This window comes from Hetaerina americana, unplaced genomic scaffold, assembly GCF_022747635.1.
Source record: "Hetaerina americana unplaced genomic scaffold, ioHetAmer1.1.p SCAF_6, whole genome shotgun sequence".
In the NCBI taxonomy this organism is placed as follows: Eukaryota; Metazoa; Arthropoda; class Insecta; order Odonata; family Calopterygidae; genus Hetaerina; species Hetaerina americana.
The window spans coordinates 43603604-43623409 of record NW_027287205.1 but is presented as its reverse complement, the minus strand read 5'-3'; the positions used below and the strand labels follow the sequence as shown (position 1 = coordinate 43623409).

The 19806-nt window shown below is 38.7% G+C and overlaps 1 protein-coding gene across 1 annotated transcript in view; it reads left to right on the top strand.

Annotated features, from left to right (window-relative positions):
• LOC139695324 (tyrosine-protein kinase receptor-like) overlaps nucleotides 1-19806 on the top strand; it is a 443472-nt gene that overhangs the window by 289402 nt on the left and 134264 nt on the right. The window contains exons 8-9 of the mRNA XM_071594031.1: nucleotides 14247-14419; nucleotides 19436-19530. Of these exons, the coding sequence (XP_071450132.1) occupies nucleotides 14247-14419; nucleotides 19436-19530 (268 nt within the window). The remainder of the gene's footprint in view (nucleotides 1-14246; nucleotides 14420-19435; nucleotides 19531-19806) is intronic.

Below are 19806 nucleotides of genomic sequence, written 5' to 3'. Positions count from 1 at the left end.
CCTTACATCTGGCGATACGATAAACTGTTCTACATTTCCGTATTTACCTTCATTACATCCAACACGCATATCCTTCCTAACATTTTCCAATCTAATACCGTTTTCAACATCTCATTGTCACTCAAACTGCTCCGTATCCATACTTCCTGCTTCATTTGGATTTCTCCCAACAATCATTTCTCCTCGCCCACCATACCTACTCGTAGAATTTCCTCATTTGTTTTTATTTTGGTCCATTTCACATTTTCTATCCTTTTCCACACTCACATTTCAGAGGCTTCCAATCAATGTCTATCATCCTGTTTCAGTCACCAAGTTTCCGCGACGCACAAAACCACGCTCCTAATAAAAGTTTTTACGATCCAATTCTGTATCTCCTTACCCAACTTTCATGTCATTACTTCCCTGCTGCTCCTTTTAAAAGTTTCTTTGCCGTGAGCAATTCTTCGTTCTTATGTCCCAACTATATTGACCATTTTGGTCCCAAAACAGTTCCGAGATTGATAAACTTCCATCTACTGAGTTTATTAGCGACTACTATATTATTTAATTTAGCTTTCCTTTTGCTACAATCTCTGTCTCTCAAATCTTTGTTTTGACTACAATGATTCCCATTTCATACCTGTCGCACTGCCTTTCAATGCGCTCAGCAACGTTTTCAAGCCCTCGGTTGACTAGTACGTGATCACCTGCAAACCTCAATGATTTTATGAATTTTTCACCGACCTTCATTGCCATTCCCAGTTCTTCCAATTAATCTTTCATCTTTTCCTTTACATACTAGTTGAAATGCAGAGGTTATGATGGACACCCCTGCTATAATTCTCTTCCTACCACTTCCCATCTCTTGCTCTCCATCAGCCTCTCGCACCTGAGCAGTCTGACACACGTACAGGTTGCGGTTAAGTCTCATATCCCTGAGGTTAACCCCTATTTTCTGAAATACAATCATTATTAACTATTAACCTCTCTTGAAACTTTGCTGGTTCAATTGATAATTTTCTCGACTAATCTGTGATTGTTATAACGGATTTTCCCTTCCAACTACCTGGTAGCATTTTATCATCCTGTACAGGGCACCAATATCACCCAACCTATATAAAATTTCCATATTCTCTCTCTGTCTTCCATCTCGCTTATTTTGTCCTATTGGTTTCTCACCTCAGCTGCAATCTTCTCCATGGACTGCAGCCTTGACGTGGTGGATGGGCTTGTGCGTTCGGATAATCTCTAGAGCTGTGCTGGCTGGAGCAACGATAATTGATTGCTCTTGGTAGGTTCGCGCATGACAGATAGATCAAAGAGTAGCAGTCAGTCAAAAAGTAATACGTGCAGCGTCTTTCCCTCAGTTGCGGCTGCAAAGTCGTCTGATTATATTCGGGCGATATTTTGAGAGATGGTGCTGAAAGCACTACTAAGGAAGGCAGTGGGTAATCACCACAGCTGTCTCACGATTGTTATGATGGAATTTAATAATCGTCATCATTATAATTTTAATTAGGAAGTTTGCATGGAGTCATTTTGCGACGTTTGAAACGAAACAATCTCTGGATGTGCTAATCTGTTAGAGGTCAAACGAAATTTGTGAATACATTACTTTTCTTTTGTCGCTTTGCTCTTTGGATGCTACTCCCGGTGTATTGGTTGCCGGAGCTTTTGAGATCAATACTTACTCGTCTGAGATATAAATTAAGTTCAGGTATCTATCTTACGTCTTTACTGGTGATTTGAGTATCGTAAAAATATAACAAGAAAAAAATTCAATTTTTAAGGTGCAATGAAATTTAAATTAGTGAGTTTTAGCTTATGACTATCTGGAAAACTACAATCTCTGGTATACTTATGGGCCCATCAATCAACAATAATTTAACCTCGATCATATATTATTTCCTGGTGTGATCGTCGATTTTTAAGCTTTTTCAATTACTTATCACTCCAAAAAGATAAAAAAGAAGATTTTTATGGTTGGATGGATTGAATTGATTCTTAATTCCATATAACCATGCCAGTTGAGAATAGAATGAAATCTAATTGCGCATTTTCAAAAATAGCGATACAAAATTTAACAAGATAAATTTTTCCAAGATAAATAGAACCTTTCCAAAATTCATTTTTTTAAATAACTGACGATCAAGTGCTTGGGGTATCAAATAGGAATTTTTGGATGAGCTGATACTTAAGCTGTTCTTGCTTAATCGCTGAGTCATCAAACCATCAACCGAGTCAATGATTCGATCACCAATCATGCGAGAGGGTCGTTCTCCGTGCACCTTCAGTGATCGGCTCATCGTTGCGAATTATGTGTAAAGTGTGGATGACACTCACAAGATCGGGTAAGGGATGAGCGGTCGGAATGTGGGCCGATGGGGGTGAGGTTGGATGCGAGGGCGATGACGTCCCGGCCACGCCCGACGCTCTCAAAGTCAGGTGGCGGGCGAACGGCATCCCTTGATATGACGACGGGCCATTTGGCTTTGCTGCTGCCTCTAAACCTCAACTCAATCTCGGGGACAAGGGGGCCAAAGCAAATAGGCGGCTGTCACGGTCCGGGAGTCGGAGCGTCAAGGGAAAATGCGCATATTAACCTGCAAGCCTCGTGGACCTCAGTGGTGGTCTTCGCTAGGAGACGTTAAGGGCAACGGCCATTAATGGGAGCTTTATGCTTTACCCGGGAAACTTAGTCACCCTTGCAGAATTAAATCTTTTATCTCCAACCAATTACTAATTTTACCAATTTTACCATAAATCGGAAGGAATCACCAGCAACCCGTGATCAAACTGAGAAATTAATGGCCATACGAATATCCAGAAGGGCGGGGAATCGATGAATATCAATGAATTGTTAATAATTGATGTAAAATAATAAATAGGGTATGAGCAATTGAAATAAAATGAATAAGTTGCACGACTTGTCTCATTCGAGTATTATTAATAAATTTTATGGCAAAAATTCCTAGGTAATACCACCATGAGCGTAGCGCGCATTCAGGCATAGAGGTGTTAGATAAAGCATTGATGAGTTGAAAGTCCATGTGAATCATTCAGCTAAATAGATCTTCCTACACTTATCAATGTGTTGTCTAAAAATTACGCTTATATCTAAGAATAGCAAACGTAAAACTCAGCTTCCAATCTCGATCAGGTAAAATGAATTTATTTTTCATCGAGTTTATACCTATTTATTTTAGTTTTAACAGCTGTAAACTGTTTTATATTGACAAAATCGCAATTTATGATTTTTTAATGAATTTCTACTTCGGTACTTTGTCCTTGCCTACCATCATGCTTTGAGTGATAAATATTTTTCTGATGTCCAAATTAAACCAGTACTAATTTTACAACCCTGTGCGTTAAGCTTTGAATGCAAACTTAAGTGTGTCGGGAGTTACCCTTTTCTGCGTTTTCGTATTTTCTTGTGGCGATGGCTGTCCTTCCACGGGAATAATATTTTGCAATTCGATCAAACGATGGATGAGAACTGACTTTACCAAAAAAAAACTTGGTTAAGTTACCTTTATAGTAGATGCCCACTTAAAGACTCCACAGTAGTAGATTTAAAAGCTTTTGGCAGGCATAGAAAATAAGCTCGGGTCTTCTTGACGCTTTTATTAGCCATCCATAAATAACGCCACCCTGATTTATGGGAATGGTCACCCTGTCCTACGTCATACAGTGTGGGATTCGCAGTCCGCGGCCTCCACCTAGTGGTGACAGTTTTCCCTGTAGGCAGATTTTTTCAAAATGATGTGTTCCCTAAGTATTAAAATAAATAAAATTTGGCATTATATAGGCCTAATTGATCAAAGTTACAAACTAGTCATATATCATCGTAGTAGAAAGTCATTTAGCTTAGCAGATTATAGTGTAAGACAGAATTGATTCTTGAAAATACGAAGTAAATGTTACCTTTTGGCAAAAGTTTTTCAAGAATGGTTTAAAGAAAGTTGTTCAATTCATAAATACAAAACCTGCACAAATATTTCGATCATGTCCCCATAGGCACGTCTCTATTTTTTGTCAATACTAATCCGCGTAATAGAAAAACTCGAAAGTAAATATTTATTCTACTAAATTTGTTTTCAAGTATATTCTCATACCTAAGTGTTCATTTATATCATCATCTACAAATTTTCACCATACGTTACCCAGAAATGTATCAAAAGTTAAAAGATATACGGTCGTACATGGGAGAGGAAGCGAAAATAAGATGAGAATGAGACCTTAGCGGTGAATAACTCTGAATTAATAGGTCTAAGAAATGTGCATGTTATTTCTTAGCTAAAATTACATTCACGGATTGTTAGGGTGAAACACTCTGTTCTTCATAATATTGGTTTTACAATTTATTCCCTCATTTTAAGTTAAATTTTACTGATTATTTATGATACCTATCCTCACATATATCTACTTACGTGATAAACACGAGAAATTAAATAGGAAATTCGTTTAATAAGTATTTTTTCAGTTAAGCCTAGCAGGGCCAAACTTTTTTATTCTCAAAATAAATGGACTAATTTATTCAAATCCTAACATTTCTTCGTCAAAGATGTCGTTGTAGGTTCAAGGGAAGGTGTTTAGATGCAGGATATCTGAGCTATATTTTCAAATGAAAATGGGATTTCAAGGTAATAAAACCAGCTAAGATATTGCTACAATCGCTGAAGATAACTTAGAATTAACGTGTGAGATATGGAGTGCACTTTAATCAAAATCAAACGAAAACTATTAGATTTTCAAGAAGAGTGAAAACTAAATTTGACAAAATCGTAGGGGTGCGTGATGAATGGAATAGTTCTAGTAGTTTAGTAGTAGATTTGGGATAGAAATGGCCGTAGTTTTAAAATTTTTAGAAAAAAAAAATCCGCAAGATTAAGAATTGTGCACGAAGGTGGAAGAATTTACAGTATTAGCATATTAAATTATGACGAAATTAAAGTAAAAACATATATTTAAGACATAGTAATGGAGCTCAGCATCGAAGAATGGCTCTAAAGCCTGATGTCTAAGGAAATAGATTGAGCATACCTCGGAGAGCTTTTAGACGTAACCATAGAAGAAAAATAAACGAGCTACAAATGAGGTAGGAGAGAAAAATAGGCCATTGGGTAACATGTTAATGCCAAAAAAGATTATATATGAATATTATTGTCATTGATACTCTATCGGTTAAGGTTGGTTTTTGTATGGACACAAACTGCTAAACCGTTGAGTGACAATTCTCTTAGCAAATCAAACACCTTATATCAATCATTACAGCGAGCATATTTCCTTCCTCCCTTCGTTCCGTCCAACACGCTTATACCATTCCTACCCCTTCCTCGTTTACCTAATATTCACCCCTCTATCACAGTCTTCAATATCCCAATGAAGCTACTCTACATCCATCTCTCCTGCCTCTTTGATTTTCCCCAACAATCCTCTCTCCTCAACCACCCTAGCACTTCCCTATAACCTCAATACATAATACGTACCCCCATGGCAACATGCCAGGCACGTCGTCTTTTGTTCTCCTTTCAGTCCACTAAACCTTTTCCATCCATCTCCACACCCATATTTCAAAATCCTCAATCTGTTTATCATCCTACTTCAGTGCCTATGTTTCCGTTCCATATGAAGCTTTGCTGAACCTTTTCTTAACATCCTTACTGAACATCCCTGCTATCAATTCTATCCTTCTTGCCAAACCTTCTTTGCCTAACGTAGTTCTTCGTCTTATGTCCCCTTTTCATTGACCAATTTCCTCCAGAACACTTCCAAGATAAGTAGACTGTTCCACCTGCTCAAGTTTATGGACTCCCATATTGATATTTAACTTAGTCGTTCTAGAAAACCACACAGCCGTCGTTTTGTCCACTGGAAGTGAAATTTTGAAAGATAATTAAATCTTCGGAGTTTAAAAGAAATCAGAAATTACGATGATATTCATTATAGATTTCGTAAGAGATATTCCACCCGTACGAAAGTGAACGAGAACTTTGAGAGTACTTCATTACGTTCTTAAGCACTGCCACCTTTATCTTGTCTTGGAAAATTTTCAAATTTAAGTCATTACTGTCAACATATGTTTCTTATTCACTCTTCTTCTAACGTTATCGAACAACTTGAATTAAAGGGATGCTCAATGTACTACACTTTTTGACGCTGAAGGATGGGAGCGATATGCTATTGTAATAGAAGCCTAGACATTTAAGCCCAATTATCTAAGCATATAGTATTTCTACAGCTCAGCTGTCATAAAAGGATTTCAGTCTATTTCAGCATAGCATCATTTTAATTATTTGGCATTCCCTGAGCTGAAGAAATAAGAAAACATATCCGGCTGTTGTAAGTAAGAATTCTCCAAAATACGACGATCAAGAAAAAATTAGGTGTGCGATTAAACAGCTCGTGTGAAATTTCACATGAAGCTAGGAAGTAAGGAGAACACAGAGGGCAAACATCTTTGATAATGTGAGTTTTGATTGGGTGATACAGCTATCTTTAAATGGTAGATTATGTGAAGATAAGTAATAAACTGATAAATAAGAGAAAAGTGAGCTTTGTAAAATAAAAGGGAGTCAGATGATGCGATAGTATACGTGTACATAATAGCTATCATAAGAGACAGTTCTACTGGCACCAAAGATACAGGGTTCGTCCGGAAAATAAATGTACTGACTCCTGGGCTGGGCGCGCCGCTCCAGGCGCGCCCAGCACCGCTCTGACGGGCTGCGATTGGAGGGGGGTATGTTGGCAAGCGACGCTGAAAAAGGCAGTCGGCTCTGAGCTGTGGTGTAGTGAGGAGCTCTGTTAACGCGAACCTCCACGCTCGACCCACGTCACGGAACGCGATGCCGAAGTTTTTGGAGCAGCGTTATTCCATCAAATTTGCGGTAAAGCTTGGGAAATCGTCTACCGAAACTGTCGGTATGATTAACCAGGCTTACGGGGAGTCAGCCATGTCCAGAAACATGATCTTTCGGTGGCACAAGATGTTCGTGGAGGGCAGAGAAGAGGTCGACGACGAGTCTTCGAGAGGTTCCCGATGATGCCTTCGCGGGAGCGTTCCAGGAATGGGAACGCCGCTGGAACAAGTGTATTGACTCACAAGGGTCCTATTTTGAGGAATATTAGCTTAAGATATGTAAAAGTGTAATAAATTTTTTTTCCTGAGCTCAGTACACTTATTTTCCGGACGAACCCTGGGAGATCTGGGTATAATGGGAGAATCTGAACGGCTTTGAATGACGTTCAAATCGGAGTGATGAGTTGAAATCCTGCGGTACTTCTCCAATGCCGGGAACTCCAGGGTAAGAAGTAAGGGGATTTCCAACCTCTCAGCAATAATGCCCTCTAAACAAGAGATTCTCTTGAGATCTATTGTAAGCGCACATGTTACTAATGATCAAGTTGCTGGCAGATCATGTCGTCTGACATTGGGGATTCCCGGGTTTAATTGGTCGTAAAATGAATTATTTTGCCTTACAGACGATTCGGAATATTTACCACCTTCATCCTCCTGTCAAGGATTTCCTTTATTATCCTTTAAATGCTCTCAATTCTTAAACAGTATAGTAATTTTTTATGTTTTCTCAACGGGAGTAGCCCCAGGGCAAAATAAGATTTATTCTATTTTGTTCTTTGATTTTTTAAGGGAAGTGCAGCTCCATACGAAATTAGGAGAATGATTTCCCCCGATATCTTTTTTCTCCTTGGAAACTCAATCGATCCTTCTCGCATCCTTACTGCCACCCACGCCGATAATGTATCTCGATGAGCCTTAAATGTTGTATCTAATTGCCTGGATTTATACCTACTTGTTATGCTCGCTAACTGCATGATTTTCTCGGCTGTTCTATTTTTAAAGCATGCCATTTTAGGCTCCTTTCAGTTTTACCTCCCTCGCGTGTCGTAGTCAACATCAGAGAATGGGGGTTCATTAATTTCTTTCTGCAGTAATCCCATGTTTCCATGCCGCAACGAAGGCCTTCAAAATATTAACGCAAATCTTTTCTTGAATGCAAGCTCACATAATGCTCCAGTTTTGAGTATTTATTGGAAGATAGTCTATTATTTTGAAGGCTTTGTGATTTTATACCTGCCTGATGCAGAACTTTGGACACACGTAATCGATAACTTGAGATCAAAATCATAAAAAAGTCAACCTTGGCGGTGGTTTGTCATGCTACGTGCCTGCTACATACCCCGATCGTGGGGGTGGACATGGACATTGTATCGATTCTGGTGTTTCATTCAGTGTGACTACCAAAATATGGCTACCAGGGTTACTTATCCGGATCGCAGATACCCACCAGAAATATTCAGAGGGAGAAAATGGCAATTAGATATAAAACTGCTGGATTTCCAAGATACTCTTCATATTTTATTGCAAGATTTTTTTGCCCCAGCATGAAAATTGACGAGTTCCGCACAGCTGCTCTTCCTGTTCAATAAAATATTCCATGATTTTGGTAGTCTGGCGTTGGTGGTAGAGTGCATAGTTCGCAGTCGCAAAAAATATTCATAAACATACGAGCTATGGTTGGCTTAATGGGGTGCTTTGACAGTCAGTCCTAATATTCTGGTTCTGATTGACCAATAGGTGAACGGCCCTAGATTCTAACCACAGCAATGTGGTGTGATTTTCGATTAACGGAACTGATGTATAAGGGACCACCTATTGTGACAATAGGGTGTCAGATTTAAAGCCAGCAATGAGTTATCGGAAACGATTATGATGCGACCACCCCGATTCTAGACAAGTGGCCATGAATGAGGTTAAGTGGCCTTAAATGAGGCCACCAAGGTTTCAAAAATTTAATCATGACTCCTAGTGAGTTTTTTCTTCGTTGCAACTTAGTGATCGGAAACATTATTTCTGTGTTCACATAATGCCTTTAAATTAATGACCCTGGCATCATCTTTAAGGTTGGCAGGAGTTTTCGATGAGTTCAATTCCATTATTGCATGTCAAGCTTTGTATGTGTGACACACCATCTATTGCAGCAGACCTATGACCTCGTAGGGTCTGCTGCTACTTCTCGAGGAGATATCTCTAGTCCATAGTGTCCTTAGCCTTTAGTTCCAAAAATGGCGATAGTTTTGCGCTATCATAAACGCAAGTTCATGGTCTTGCTCTCATCACCAAAGATTATCCTTCATTTTAGTCCTGCGTTTAATGTCATGGGGATCGGGATGATGGAGTGGCTGACGTACGGGCTTCCCACCGTGAGGGCCCGGGTTCAAATCCTGGAGGCAAGTATTTTTAGCGGTATCCCGATCCCCTAATTGACATGCTTTGTGGAGAGCACTTCGAGTGAGTACGACGTCCGTCGGATGGGACGTTAAACTGCGGACCCCTTGGCGCCTTTCGACAAGATTAGGCTAATGCCGACGCCGGATTTCTCTCCAACCTTCCTTTCCCATCCCTACTGGCGCAAATTACCTTAGCTGTTGGCCGACCCCCCTTAAAATACTGCTACTAGTAGGATTTCAAGAAGGATTTTTCCTGCTATCTACCAGTTGGTTGGTTGGTTGGATTCCTTCAGCTGACGTCTTACATCATTCTCTTATAGCATTTGAAAACTCGTCAAAATGAATTTGATCTTCTATCATTTTGAAGTAAAAACTCACCCACAGATGCCGGCACAAGGGAATTATAGTAAAAACCACCTAAGCTGCCTAAGATCTATTCTTGTTACCAAATAAATTGGATATTTAGAAAGTTTGTTAGATTAACAAAGAGCATAACGGAAGTCAGTAGAGAACTGAAGAATCACAGAGGTGAAGTACAAATCCCGAAAACCAGGTGATGGAAGAGCTCATGGCAAGGTGCTAGACAGTAACGAATAGATTGAGAAGTAATAGATGATATTTACTGAGCCGTTTCAAATAAATAGTTTGATAACGTATGATCATGGCCATAAAACTGTCCCTATAATGCTTAGTTCCGGAAGTTTCCAGAAGTGCTCAATTTTACGTATTTTGTTGTTTTTCATAATTTCTTCAGGTCTATTTGTGGTGGAGGAAAAACGCATGGTATCTTCTTTTGAAGCATTACTCCATATTTTAGGTAAAGCGGAGTTTCTTTTTTCTCGTGACATCAGTGGTGACCTATTCCTCTCCCTATGGCCCCTTTCAAGGTCTTTGGAAAGAAAGAGAGGTTCTCCTGGATTCTTCTTTGCTACAAAAAAAAGAAACTAAATTTAGTCGGAGATGCAACATATACGACCTGAAAGAACAATATTGATGAAAAAAGGTAGATGAAGAAAATGGAGGAGGAGAAAGCAGCAATGAAGGAAATCCGAAGGATAGAAAAAAATATCTGAAAAATTGAGCAGCGTCATAACCAATGACTACATCCTTTACAGCAAATTTATTGGTAATTTAAAGAACTGTGGGAAATAGCTGTGACGATTACTTCAACGGAATCATCCGCTGATGGACGGCATTCAGGAATTTCATGTAGTAAACATCCTTGGCTTGAATATAAATTTCAAAATACAATTAGGGGTTCGGGAAAGCGGTAGTTTTAGTTAAATATTTAAAAATATCTGTTTTATCAGCATAGAATGCCATGCCGATTAAATGTGGGACCATTTAAGTTAAAGTTAACTTTAAGTACCAAATGTTTATAAAAGTGTTGCTTGCTCCCTTCCAATTGCTGAGAAATCCAGTCCAAGGTTCTCCAGTAACCCCGTCGCAATTTCCTTTTGCCATAAATTTTCACAAATATAATATATATTCTATGCAAATGCCCTGTGTCCTTGAATAAACTCTTGACAATGAGTCCACAATGGCAAATACAACAAACAGTTTATATGGGTAAGTTAATAAATAAGGTAGTTTATCTGTAGTCTAGTATCTTTAATTGGCGTGTTCAACGAAGTATTTAAAATTGGTCATACGTAATATTTCAAAAGCGAATGATGTCACGCATGAACTGCAATTGGACATTGTCATCAAGGGGCGACGAGGTCCGCCACCCCAGCCATCGAGGCAGTTCAAGTCTCTACCCTATCTGTCATACCCCTTTAAAAAGTGCGACCGCTGCGCCCTCAGCCCGGGGAGCGGGATGCTGGGTAAGCGACGGTCGGGGAGAGAGAATGGTGGGATAAGAGTGACTCTACAGGTCTCCCATCATATCCCTCGCTGCCGCCCCTAGCGGCTACCTTTTGCAGCGGCGATGTTCCGCATCCCCCTGTATGTGTCCCCTTCCCTCTGGTCCTGGAGGGTTTTCCGGGAAGTCTGGAGGAGAGAAGTGGGAGGATTGAAACGAGGGTGGGAGGGTGCTCAAGACGTAGTGTGAGAGAGGGTCGGAGAAGGGCTGAAACCTCCGCCTTAGGCCGCTCCTCTCAGACTCGTTTTCATTGGTGTGGGGGGTCCACATTCCCCTTATCTAGAAAATTCTTTTGTTCGGAGGAAACAAGCGGGCGGCGACCGGTCGCCTTATCACCGGGAAAGGTTAATGCTATCGGTCGTGGAAGTCGGGTGTTTGTGCGTGAGTTTCCTTGGCTTTGAATCAGGATGAGAGAGAGAGAATCTCTTTCTCAGGGAAGGAAGACTCGTGACTTAAAATAAAAGGTGGTCGGCTATGTTGCTTGTGGTTTGAGCGGGATTTTGAGCAAATCGGTTAACCGGATGCATGGGGAGAATTCAATTTTTATGCTAAGAGTGAACAATAATTCGCTAAATGATAAATTAGGGGACGCGTTCACCGTGTTAATAAAGCATTATTATAAAACAATTGTTCACTCCAATTGACCGACCTAGGATATTTACTTTACCAAGCTATATGGTATCCTTTGCCCGTTTGCCAAAACATGATCGGCATATTTAATGATTTCGTAAAAATGTAGGGAATGCTGAGACGAATTAAATATTGGTGTGTCCTGTGGGATAAAAGGGAGAGACGTTATGTTGGTGTCGTTGCTTTAATCGGCGCCAAAGAGTTTATAAAATCGTACGCATTAATTTAATATGTATGAAAAATATTTATATTGTTGCATTTATAATCATTCAGAAGTTGGTGCAATTAAATACTACTCTTTTAAACTATTACTATTTCCGAAAATGTTTCCTATTGCAGTTTTCGGCCAGAGTTATAACCATTTCTCTTCATATACTTCATTGTATTGCCTTCTTACCCAATTTACTGGAGGTTAAATGGCCAATGCTTTTGCATGATAGTGTTTTGAACCATTAAGAGTTAAGATAGATAGAGGTCTTTATTTGGGCGAAATTGAGACCTAATGGTCCCTTCTTCCATTTAACCCATCGTCGTATACATATTACATTAGGCATAAAACTTCAAGAGTTAAAGGGGGATGGGACCTGATGAAGTTCCCCCAGCCTCCTTGGTGTAATGACCTGCATGTACGAGTGTTATTCAAGACGTGACGTACAACTTCTTATGCTTATTCCACCTTCTTATGCATCTTCCCTCGCGACACCAATGGGACTAACCTTTCGCTTTCAGTTGATCCAATGATGCCTCATGATAAGAGGTATAGTCAGTTCACAGACAAACCAAGGTTTTTAATAGTTGGTAGGAACAGCGATCAACCTTACGCCATTGAGAGAAATAGTTACCAAAATAATAAATTGTGGTAACTTAAACCGATGTGGCTTATTCAACAGTGTGTATTAGGAACTCCTATATTTATGGAGTCATGTTGAATCATTTATAGGGCTATTCCCGATAGAACGGGGGGGGGGGGCTTTTGCCTAGGGTTGTTTTTTAAAGCTTGGCATCTGAAGTGAGTTTCGAGTTTTGCTTTCGTTTGAGTGACGGCTAACTTAGAGTGAATTCAAAGCATTTTGGATTCTCTTCCACGTCAAGAGTACCCTAAATCTAGCTCCAACGTTTTTCACTGTCGACATTTCTATAAAACTGCGAAATCTTAGTATTAGGCATGTGTTCACAGAAGAGTTTATAAATACGGGAAATAATACATGTATATGTAAAACAATATTAATAGTTAATCTAAATAACGTGGAAACGTCAGGTATTTGTCTGCTCGCCGCATACAGGAAAGAATTTTTCTTTCACTGCAACACCGCAATCAACGTACAACGAAAGTCCATATTTACAGTGTCATACAGCGCTTGTAATAGAATGCATAATGTTATACTTGTATTTTGATCAGCATATTCGTGATAATGTAAATGAAATGAATTTTTACTTCAAGCGGAATCACAAACCAATATATGACTAAATTTTAATTGCTTTTGCATAGAGACACAAAAGCGCTTTGCATACCTGGCACCAATTATAATTTCTGCAATTAATAATGTTATATATTTAACGAATAGGAATTAATTAAGAAGAATATTTTAAGGTTTAAGATGGATAGAAAGGGAAGTCTTTAAAATCATCCTATATTTATGAAAAGAGCGGGTTGCTAGATGGCATCGTTGGAAAAGATTTAATCAAGATCCAAAAAAGGAGTAAGCAGCGAATTGCTGAATTCATAGGCTTATTTTATATATAACTCCATTAGTGCTCACATTCTTCAAGAAAGAACGGAGAAAAATATGCGGTGTAAATTCGTTTCACAGCCGCAACCTTTCGGCATTTAAATGGGGTAACACAAGAACGTTGATGGGGTATTTTTTTCTCATTTCCTTCTTCTGTCCATTTAGAATCAGAGAAGACTTCGCGCTAGATAACGCAAATGCAAATTTAAATGAGGTCATTTATGAAAAATACTAAAGTTAATGAGGAATTTTGTCATCATACGTAAATGATTCCTGGATTTTTCCAGAACCCATAAAAACCATACCCCGCCACTCCAGTCAATTGTAGTTTCTTGTTTCAATGTAATTTATGAATAATTTCAAAAAATCCATCATTTTTCACACTTGATAGCCATTCTCTCCCATCCTTGTCAAATTGCCTCTTAAGCAAACTGATTTTTCGTAGAAAATACTTTCCAATTAATTAGTTAATTTTTTTGGCCTGCTACAGACCTTTCTCCTCTGCGTCTCTTCAAAATTTTCCTCATTTATCAACTAAATAGTATTTTTTTCGTCGGGCTCTCGGTTTTGATCGCTTCAAGAAATTATATCAATAAATTAGAAAATTAATTTTTATTTTCTTCTGGGAGATAGACGGCGAAGCATCGATTTACATATGCATAAAAGTTTGCAATCAGTATAAAATGTTGGCTTCTGGTAGGAACCTGTTACATTAAAACGCACGAGGCTTTCTTGCAATAATTTTATATTTTTTAATATTTAATAACGGTAAAAATATCTTTCCACAGGTTCGCTTCTACTACCATCAGTTTGGTCCACACAGCGGATCTCTCGGCCTCTTTTTGGTGGAACTCAGGCCACCTCCCGAAGAGAAAAAGACTTCGCAGCTTTGGTGGAGTTTTGGCGACCAGGGGGATTCGTGGCACAGGGGCACTGTGGACCTCGTCAACGTTTCCTCAAGGTAAGAAGTTCATTAAATTTATGTTTCACCCAACCAGTATCTATTCATTTACACGGTGATGGTAGACTAGACTAACATGCCTACTAGATCTCTGTGTGGTCACTCCCCTAATCTTTTAGTTGGTGAGGCAATAGCTAAGTTTATATCTTGTCAAATTACTCTGGAGGAAAAGTGCGGTAGTATTACTGCGCACCGCATTTCAAGGAGCGGATGGTTGTCTTAGGCAAGTTCAAAGTTAGACGTTTAGAAATCCTATCCACTATACTAGTGTAAATCTATTAATTACAATATTGTTTTATATTTATGCACTGAAGAGTATTTAGATATCACAGTGGTGAGTGAAATATTCAAAATTTAGCAATAATCGAAATATAGCATTTCTTTGACTATGCAATTCCTACGTTTGTTTTTGAGAAAAATATGACTTTTAATACTTTTTATACTCCATTATTCTAAAAGAAAATCTCTGCCATTACTATTTTCTGGTGTTGGTAATTTAAAGTAGTGAAATAGCATTCAACCTGCTTAAATCGCTTTTTCTCGACGGTCGAGTTTTTACAACTTTGGCATACGCGTTTCCATCAACCCATTTTAGTTATCTTTTTGTTTAAGTTTTATCGTTAGCATTTCATTGAATGGAATAATTAAATTGAAGGGAGAAAATGATGTCATTAGTTCTAAGAATAATACTAATTTGAATAAAGATAACCCAGCTAGGCAAAAGTTCTAAAAACAACCGTGGATATTGACATTTGGGAGTGTGTTATGGGATTTTAGGCTAGTAGCTACATAATTTAGCAGAAAATTTCTGCTAAGTATTCGGGTATATATGATTTCAAAATTGTATTTAAAATTTTAATCAATGTAAACTTCAGAAATGAGATAAATGAAAGATAGTCCTGCAAATGGTTGAAAACAAAATTCATCCTAAATTAGATGGGTAACGTATGAATTTGGCTTATTTATGATCCTGACACTTAAAGATAACCAGTAGTAACTGGTACTTTACAACGGTGAAAGGTGAAGGGGTTCACCTAATAATAATCCCCCTGTTAAACCTCTCATAATATAATCCTCGATCATTTGCAATTCGCCTCAAAGAATTTTTGGTAGTTGATCTAGTCATGATAATCAATATCTAAGAATATCCACCAGATTTCTTGATAACTGATTTGATTTAAAACAAAGGGCAAGCCAATCCCGATTAAGTTTAGAATGTTACGTAGGTTGTTATATTTTGGCTAAATAAACCTGGTAAATATTGTGAAAAATCTATAATAAAAATTTAAAATCTGTAGCAAACCGACATTTATTCATTTAACCAAAGGGAGAGCGTAGATGTATGCTTTTTACGTGGAGAAGAATGGACAAAGTAAGATGGAGAGGAAGACTAAGAATTAAGTTCAATAAAAGGTAGGAACGGAGAGGAAGTTGCCTAATGAAATTCTAAAAAGCAGGAAAATATGGGTGGAGGAGTTGTTGTGAGGCAGTGAGAATTTAAGGGCCGGCAAGGATGGAAGAATCTCATATAACTTGGGATAAGAAATGAGCCATGTACGCCTTTTGATCGACATGAAGACAGGTTTTAATATATGAGGACTCGGAGAAATTTAGATAAAATGAGAGTATGTTCATCTAAGATATTATCCGTAATGGCTAATATAGACTTTTACGAAAAAAGTTTTTTAGCAGCAGCCTACCGCTTGCAGTGGATTTTAGACGGACGTACTAAATAGCCATCGCTAAACGTTTAAGCCTTACCTAATATAGTTCGAAATGGTATCCTGCACCATGAAAACCTTCTTCAATTCTGAATAATGATTAAAAATTGATTCTACGTGCTTGATCTGGTATTTTAGCAACATAAGGACGAGATTTGATGGGCAATTCGGATTATTCTAGAATCCTAGGTGAAGGATTTGTCTCTCTATTGAACAAGACAATATCTCTTTTCTAACGACCCCTTCATTCGCTTAAGAGAAGTGTTAAAAAACCACAGAAGTAATATCAGCACAGTTACCCAGATATGTGAAAAAACATACATTTAAAAAAACAATACCCCTCAGTTCTGGTCTGGTTAGAATTTGGTCAAGGCGGTTGATATTCTTCACCACGCGTCTGTCGCATTCTACCAAATGGGCATCAAGTCTTCAACATCCCACTTCTTCTCAATATATTCTGGATGTGTCTAAAACTTCCTCTTTTTTATGTGAATTTCTTCCTCTTTCTCCTCTCTTACATCCAGCTCTTCACCATCCGTCAATATCAACGTCCAACTTTGTCTTTCCAACCTTCTCATCAAAACTCTCCGCGGTCCTTTTCTTTCCTTGGGTATCAGAGTTTCACAATCATATATCGCTACGTCACTTCAGGAGCCCTTTACAAGGCTTTTCAATATACCTCTCTTATACTATAAAACGCCCCCTTTGATTGTAACGATGACAAGATTAGCGCAATTTAAGGGGTGAAACGGTGGATTTGGTGATTTTGTGCATATCACGTAAACTTGGTCTTTTAAAAATAATAATATTATTATTAATAAACAAGTCAACTGTTTCACATATATTAGTTTTAATCCTTCCATTTTCACGTTTAACTTAGCCATCCTGTCTCTCTTGAAAACCTCATAATCTTTATTATTTACGATAATTCTCATTCTCTACCGATACGTCACAATAGTTCTCTTATACGCTCTGTTATTTTTGCAACCCCATGGCTGAGTGTTTAACTAAACTAGACCATCAGACCATCCTTAAACCTAACTGATTTTATGAAATTTGGCTAAAATGAAGTGATCTGCTCGATTCTGCCTTCCCCACCTCTCTAGTGTTCGTCTTTTATGAAAAAGGATGTGTGTGTTATATATAATAGCCATAGCTATATATATATATATATATGGCTCGCGGTAGTCCAGGGGGTAACGCGTTGGACTACTGACCGGAGGGCTCGGGTTCAGGGTTCGATCCCCGGACAAGGCACTTTGGGCACCTGCAGCTCCACCCAAGCTTTGTGATTTTTCGGGTACCAGGGCTTGTCTGGAAACCATAACCGGAACAGTGAAAGGAACTTTACACTGATGTGTGAAAGTCACAATATAGGGCTTATATACAGAGTTCGTTCCGAAAGTAATGCAATTAATTGTTTTTAAGTAATTTATTGAACAGATTTGCAAAAACACTTAAAATTATTCAAAGTACTATCCTTGGGCATCTACAGTTTTTTCCGGTGACTCTGCTATGACCAGTACGCGGCCTGGAAGCTGTCTTCGGGGTCCTCTCGCAAGGTCTTGCTTGCGTCAAGGCGGCTGATTGCATCTCTTCTATTGACGAAAAACGGGTTCCTTTCAGGGCTGCCTTAATCCGAGGGAACAAAAAGAAGCCTGCTTGGGCGACGTCAGGGCTATAGGGGGGGGCAGCGTTTGGCACCAGGTGTTTGGCCAGGAATTTGCGGACTCGTAGCGCGTTGTCATGATGGAGTTTCCATGCAGTGGAGATGTCTTGTCTCGTCCTGATGACCCTTTTTGGAGTATTTCCGGCACATCCACGTATTAATCCGCTTAACTGTCTGTCCTTGAGAACAAACTCCTAATGGACCACTCATTTACTGTTGAAAAAGATAATTAGTATTGTTTCACTTTTGATTTGCTCATTCTCGCTATTTTGGGCTTGGGGAATGGTAGGTGTGCCACTCAGAGCTTTGGCGTTTTGCTTCTTAGCGGTATTCAAAAACCAAGGTTTCATCACCTGTGATTACTTTGTCCAAATAATCAGGCTCATTTTCAGTACGTTGCAAATGTTCACTTGAAATTTCCACTTGGTTCGTCTGTTGGTCCTCTGACACCACCTTGGGCATGAGTTTGGTGCACACTTTCCTCCTCGCTACACCTTCAGTAGCAATGCGAAGCACAGCAGTAGACGACAAGTTCATTTCATCGACAACGGTCTTGAAACTCAATCGACGGTCAGAGTCCAACAATTGCCGAACACGAGCCACATTGTTGTCGGTTTTGCTGGCTGACGGCCGCCGAGAGAGTTGTTCGTCGTAAACCCCTTCCTGGCCCCCCTTAAAGGCCCTTCACCACCTCGAAACTTGTGAGTATGACGGAGCAGAGTCCTCGTAAGCCTCACGAATAATTTTGTTGGTTTCCTCAAGAGATTTTTTCAGTTTAGCACAAAACTTAATCGCGGCACGCTACTCGATCGTCGATTCCATTTTTTTCGTGACACGGTTGGCGCGCAGAGGTTTACAATAAGTGACGTCCTGCCGCTTATACAGCTTGAAAAGCAGTGAAACTGATTTCACCACACAGCTTAGCGTACCCTCTACCTATTCTGTGTAGTTTAATCCCACTCGGTCTAATAGAAGCGGCGAGAAAAATTTATTGGCATTACTTTTGGAACGCACTTTGCTTATCCCGCTAATGAAAACCCGCTATATGGCAAATAAACATTTATTTTAACAAATTATGATCTATAGAAGTCCGGAAGGTTAAACTATCGTGAAAGTTAGTGTCCTTTCACGGTTTATCTATTTTATTTTGTGGTCAATTGTGCAGCCTGGAAGTAATATATATATATATATATATATATATATATATATATATATATATATATATATATATATATATATATATATATATATATATATATGTGTGTGTGTGTGTGTGTGTATATATATATATATATATATATATATATATATATATATATCTGTGTGTGTGTGTGTGTGTGTACACACACGAGTTTTTATGACACCTCTGATAGGATGAATAGATTAGTATTTTTAAGCCGAAATCGTTATTGAGGAAACGTTTCGCACGATACCTCCTTCGTACTTGCTCTTTCCATTTTGCTGTCATATTACTTTATACTCGTATATGAGCAAAATCCATTTTTTCCCACATAATTTCGTTCACGAAACGTAGCGAATTTCTTCCCTTTACACTGTTTTAGATTTACGGAGAAACAAGAAGCTGAGTACATATGAACGCAAACTGATGTCATCTTTTTTTTACAGGTACTACTTCCAGTTTGAGGCAAGAAAAGGATTGTCTGTGCTAGGTGATGTCGGTCTAGATGACATTTCTATGAGTCCAGAATGCTTCGGCTACGGTGAGTACACTTTCTTACTACTTATTTGATTAAGAAGTAAAAGTGGATGATGTGGGAGTCATGATGTAATTACAGTGATGTTATAAAAATAATAGAGAAATATAAAAAATGTATAAAAATAAAGTGAGCTTGCATCCTGTTTCCCAGACTTCATTTTCCGCGACTAGCAAAGACGTGAGCACATCCTAGCAGCAATTAAGGAAATAGGAGGCAAGTGACTAGAGTCAGTAAAGTCAGTCAATAAAGAGAGTTAAGTGAAAAAAAATGTTGTCTTTG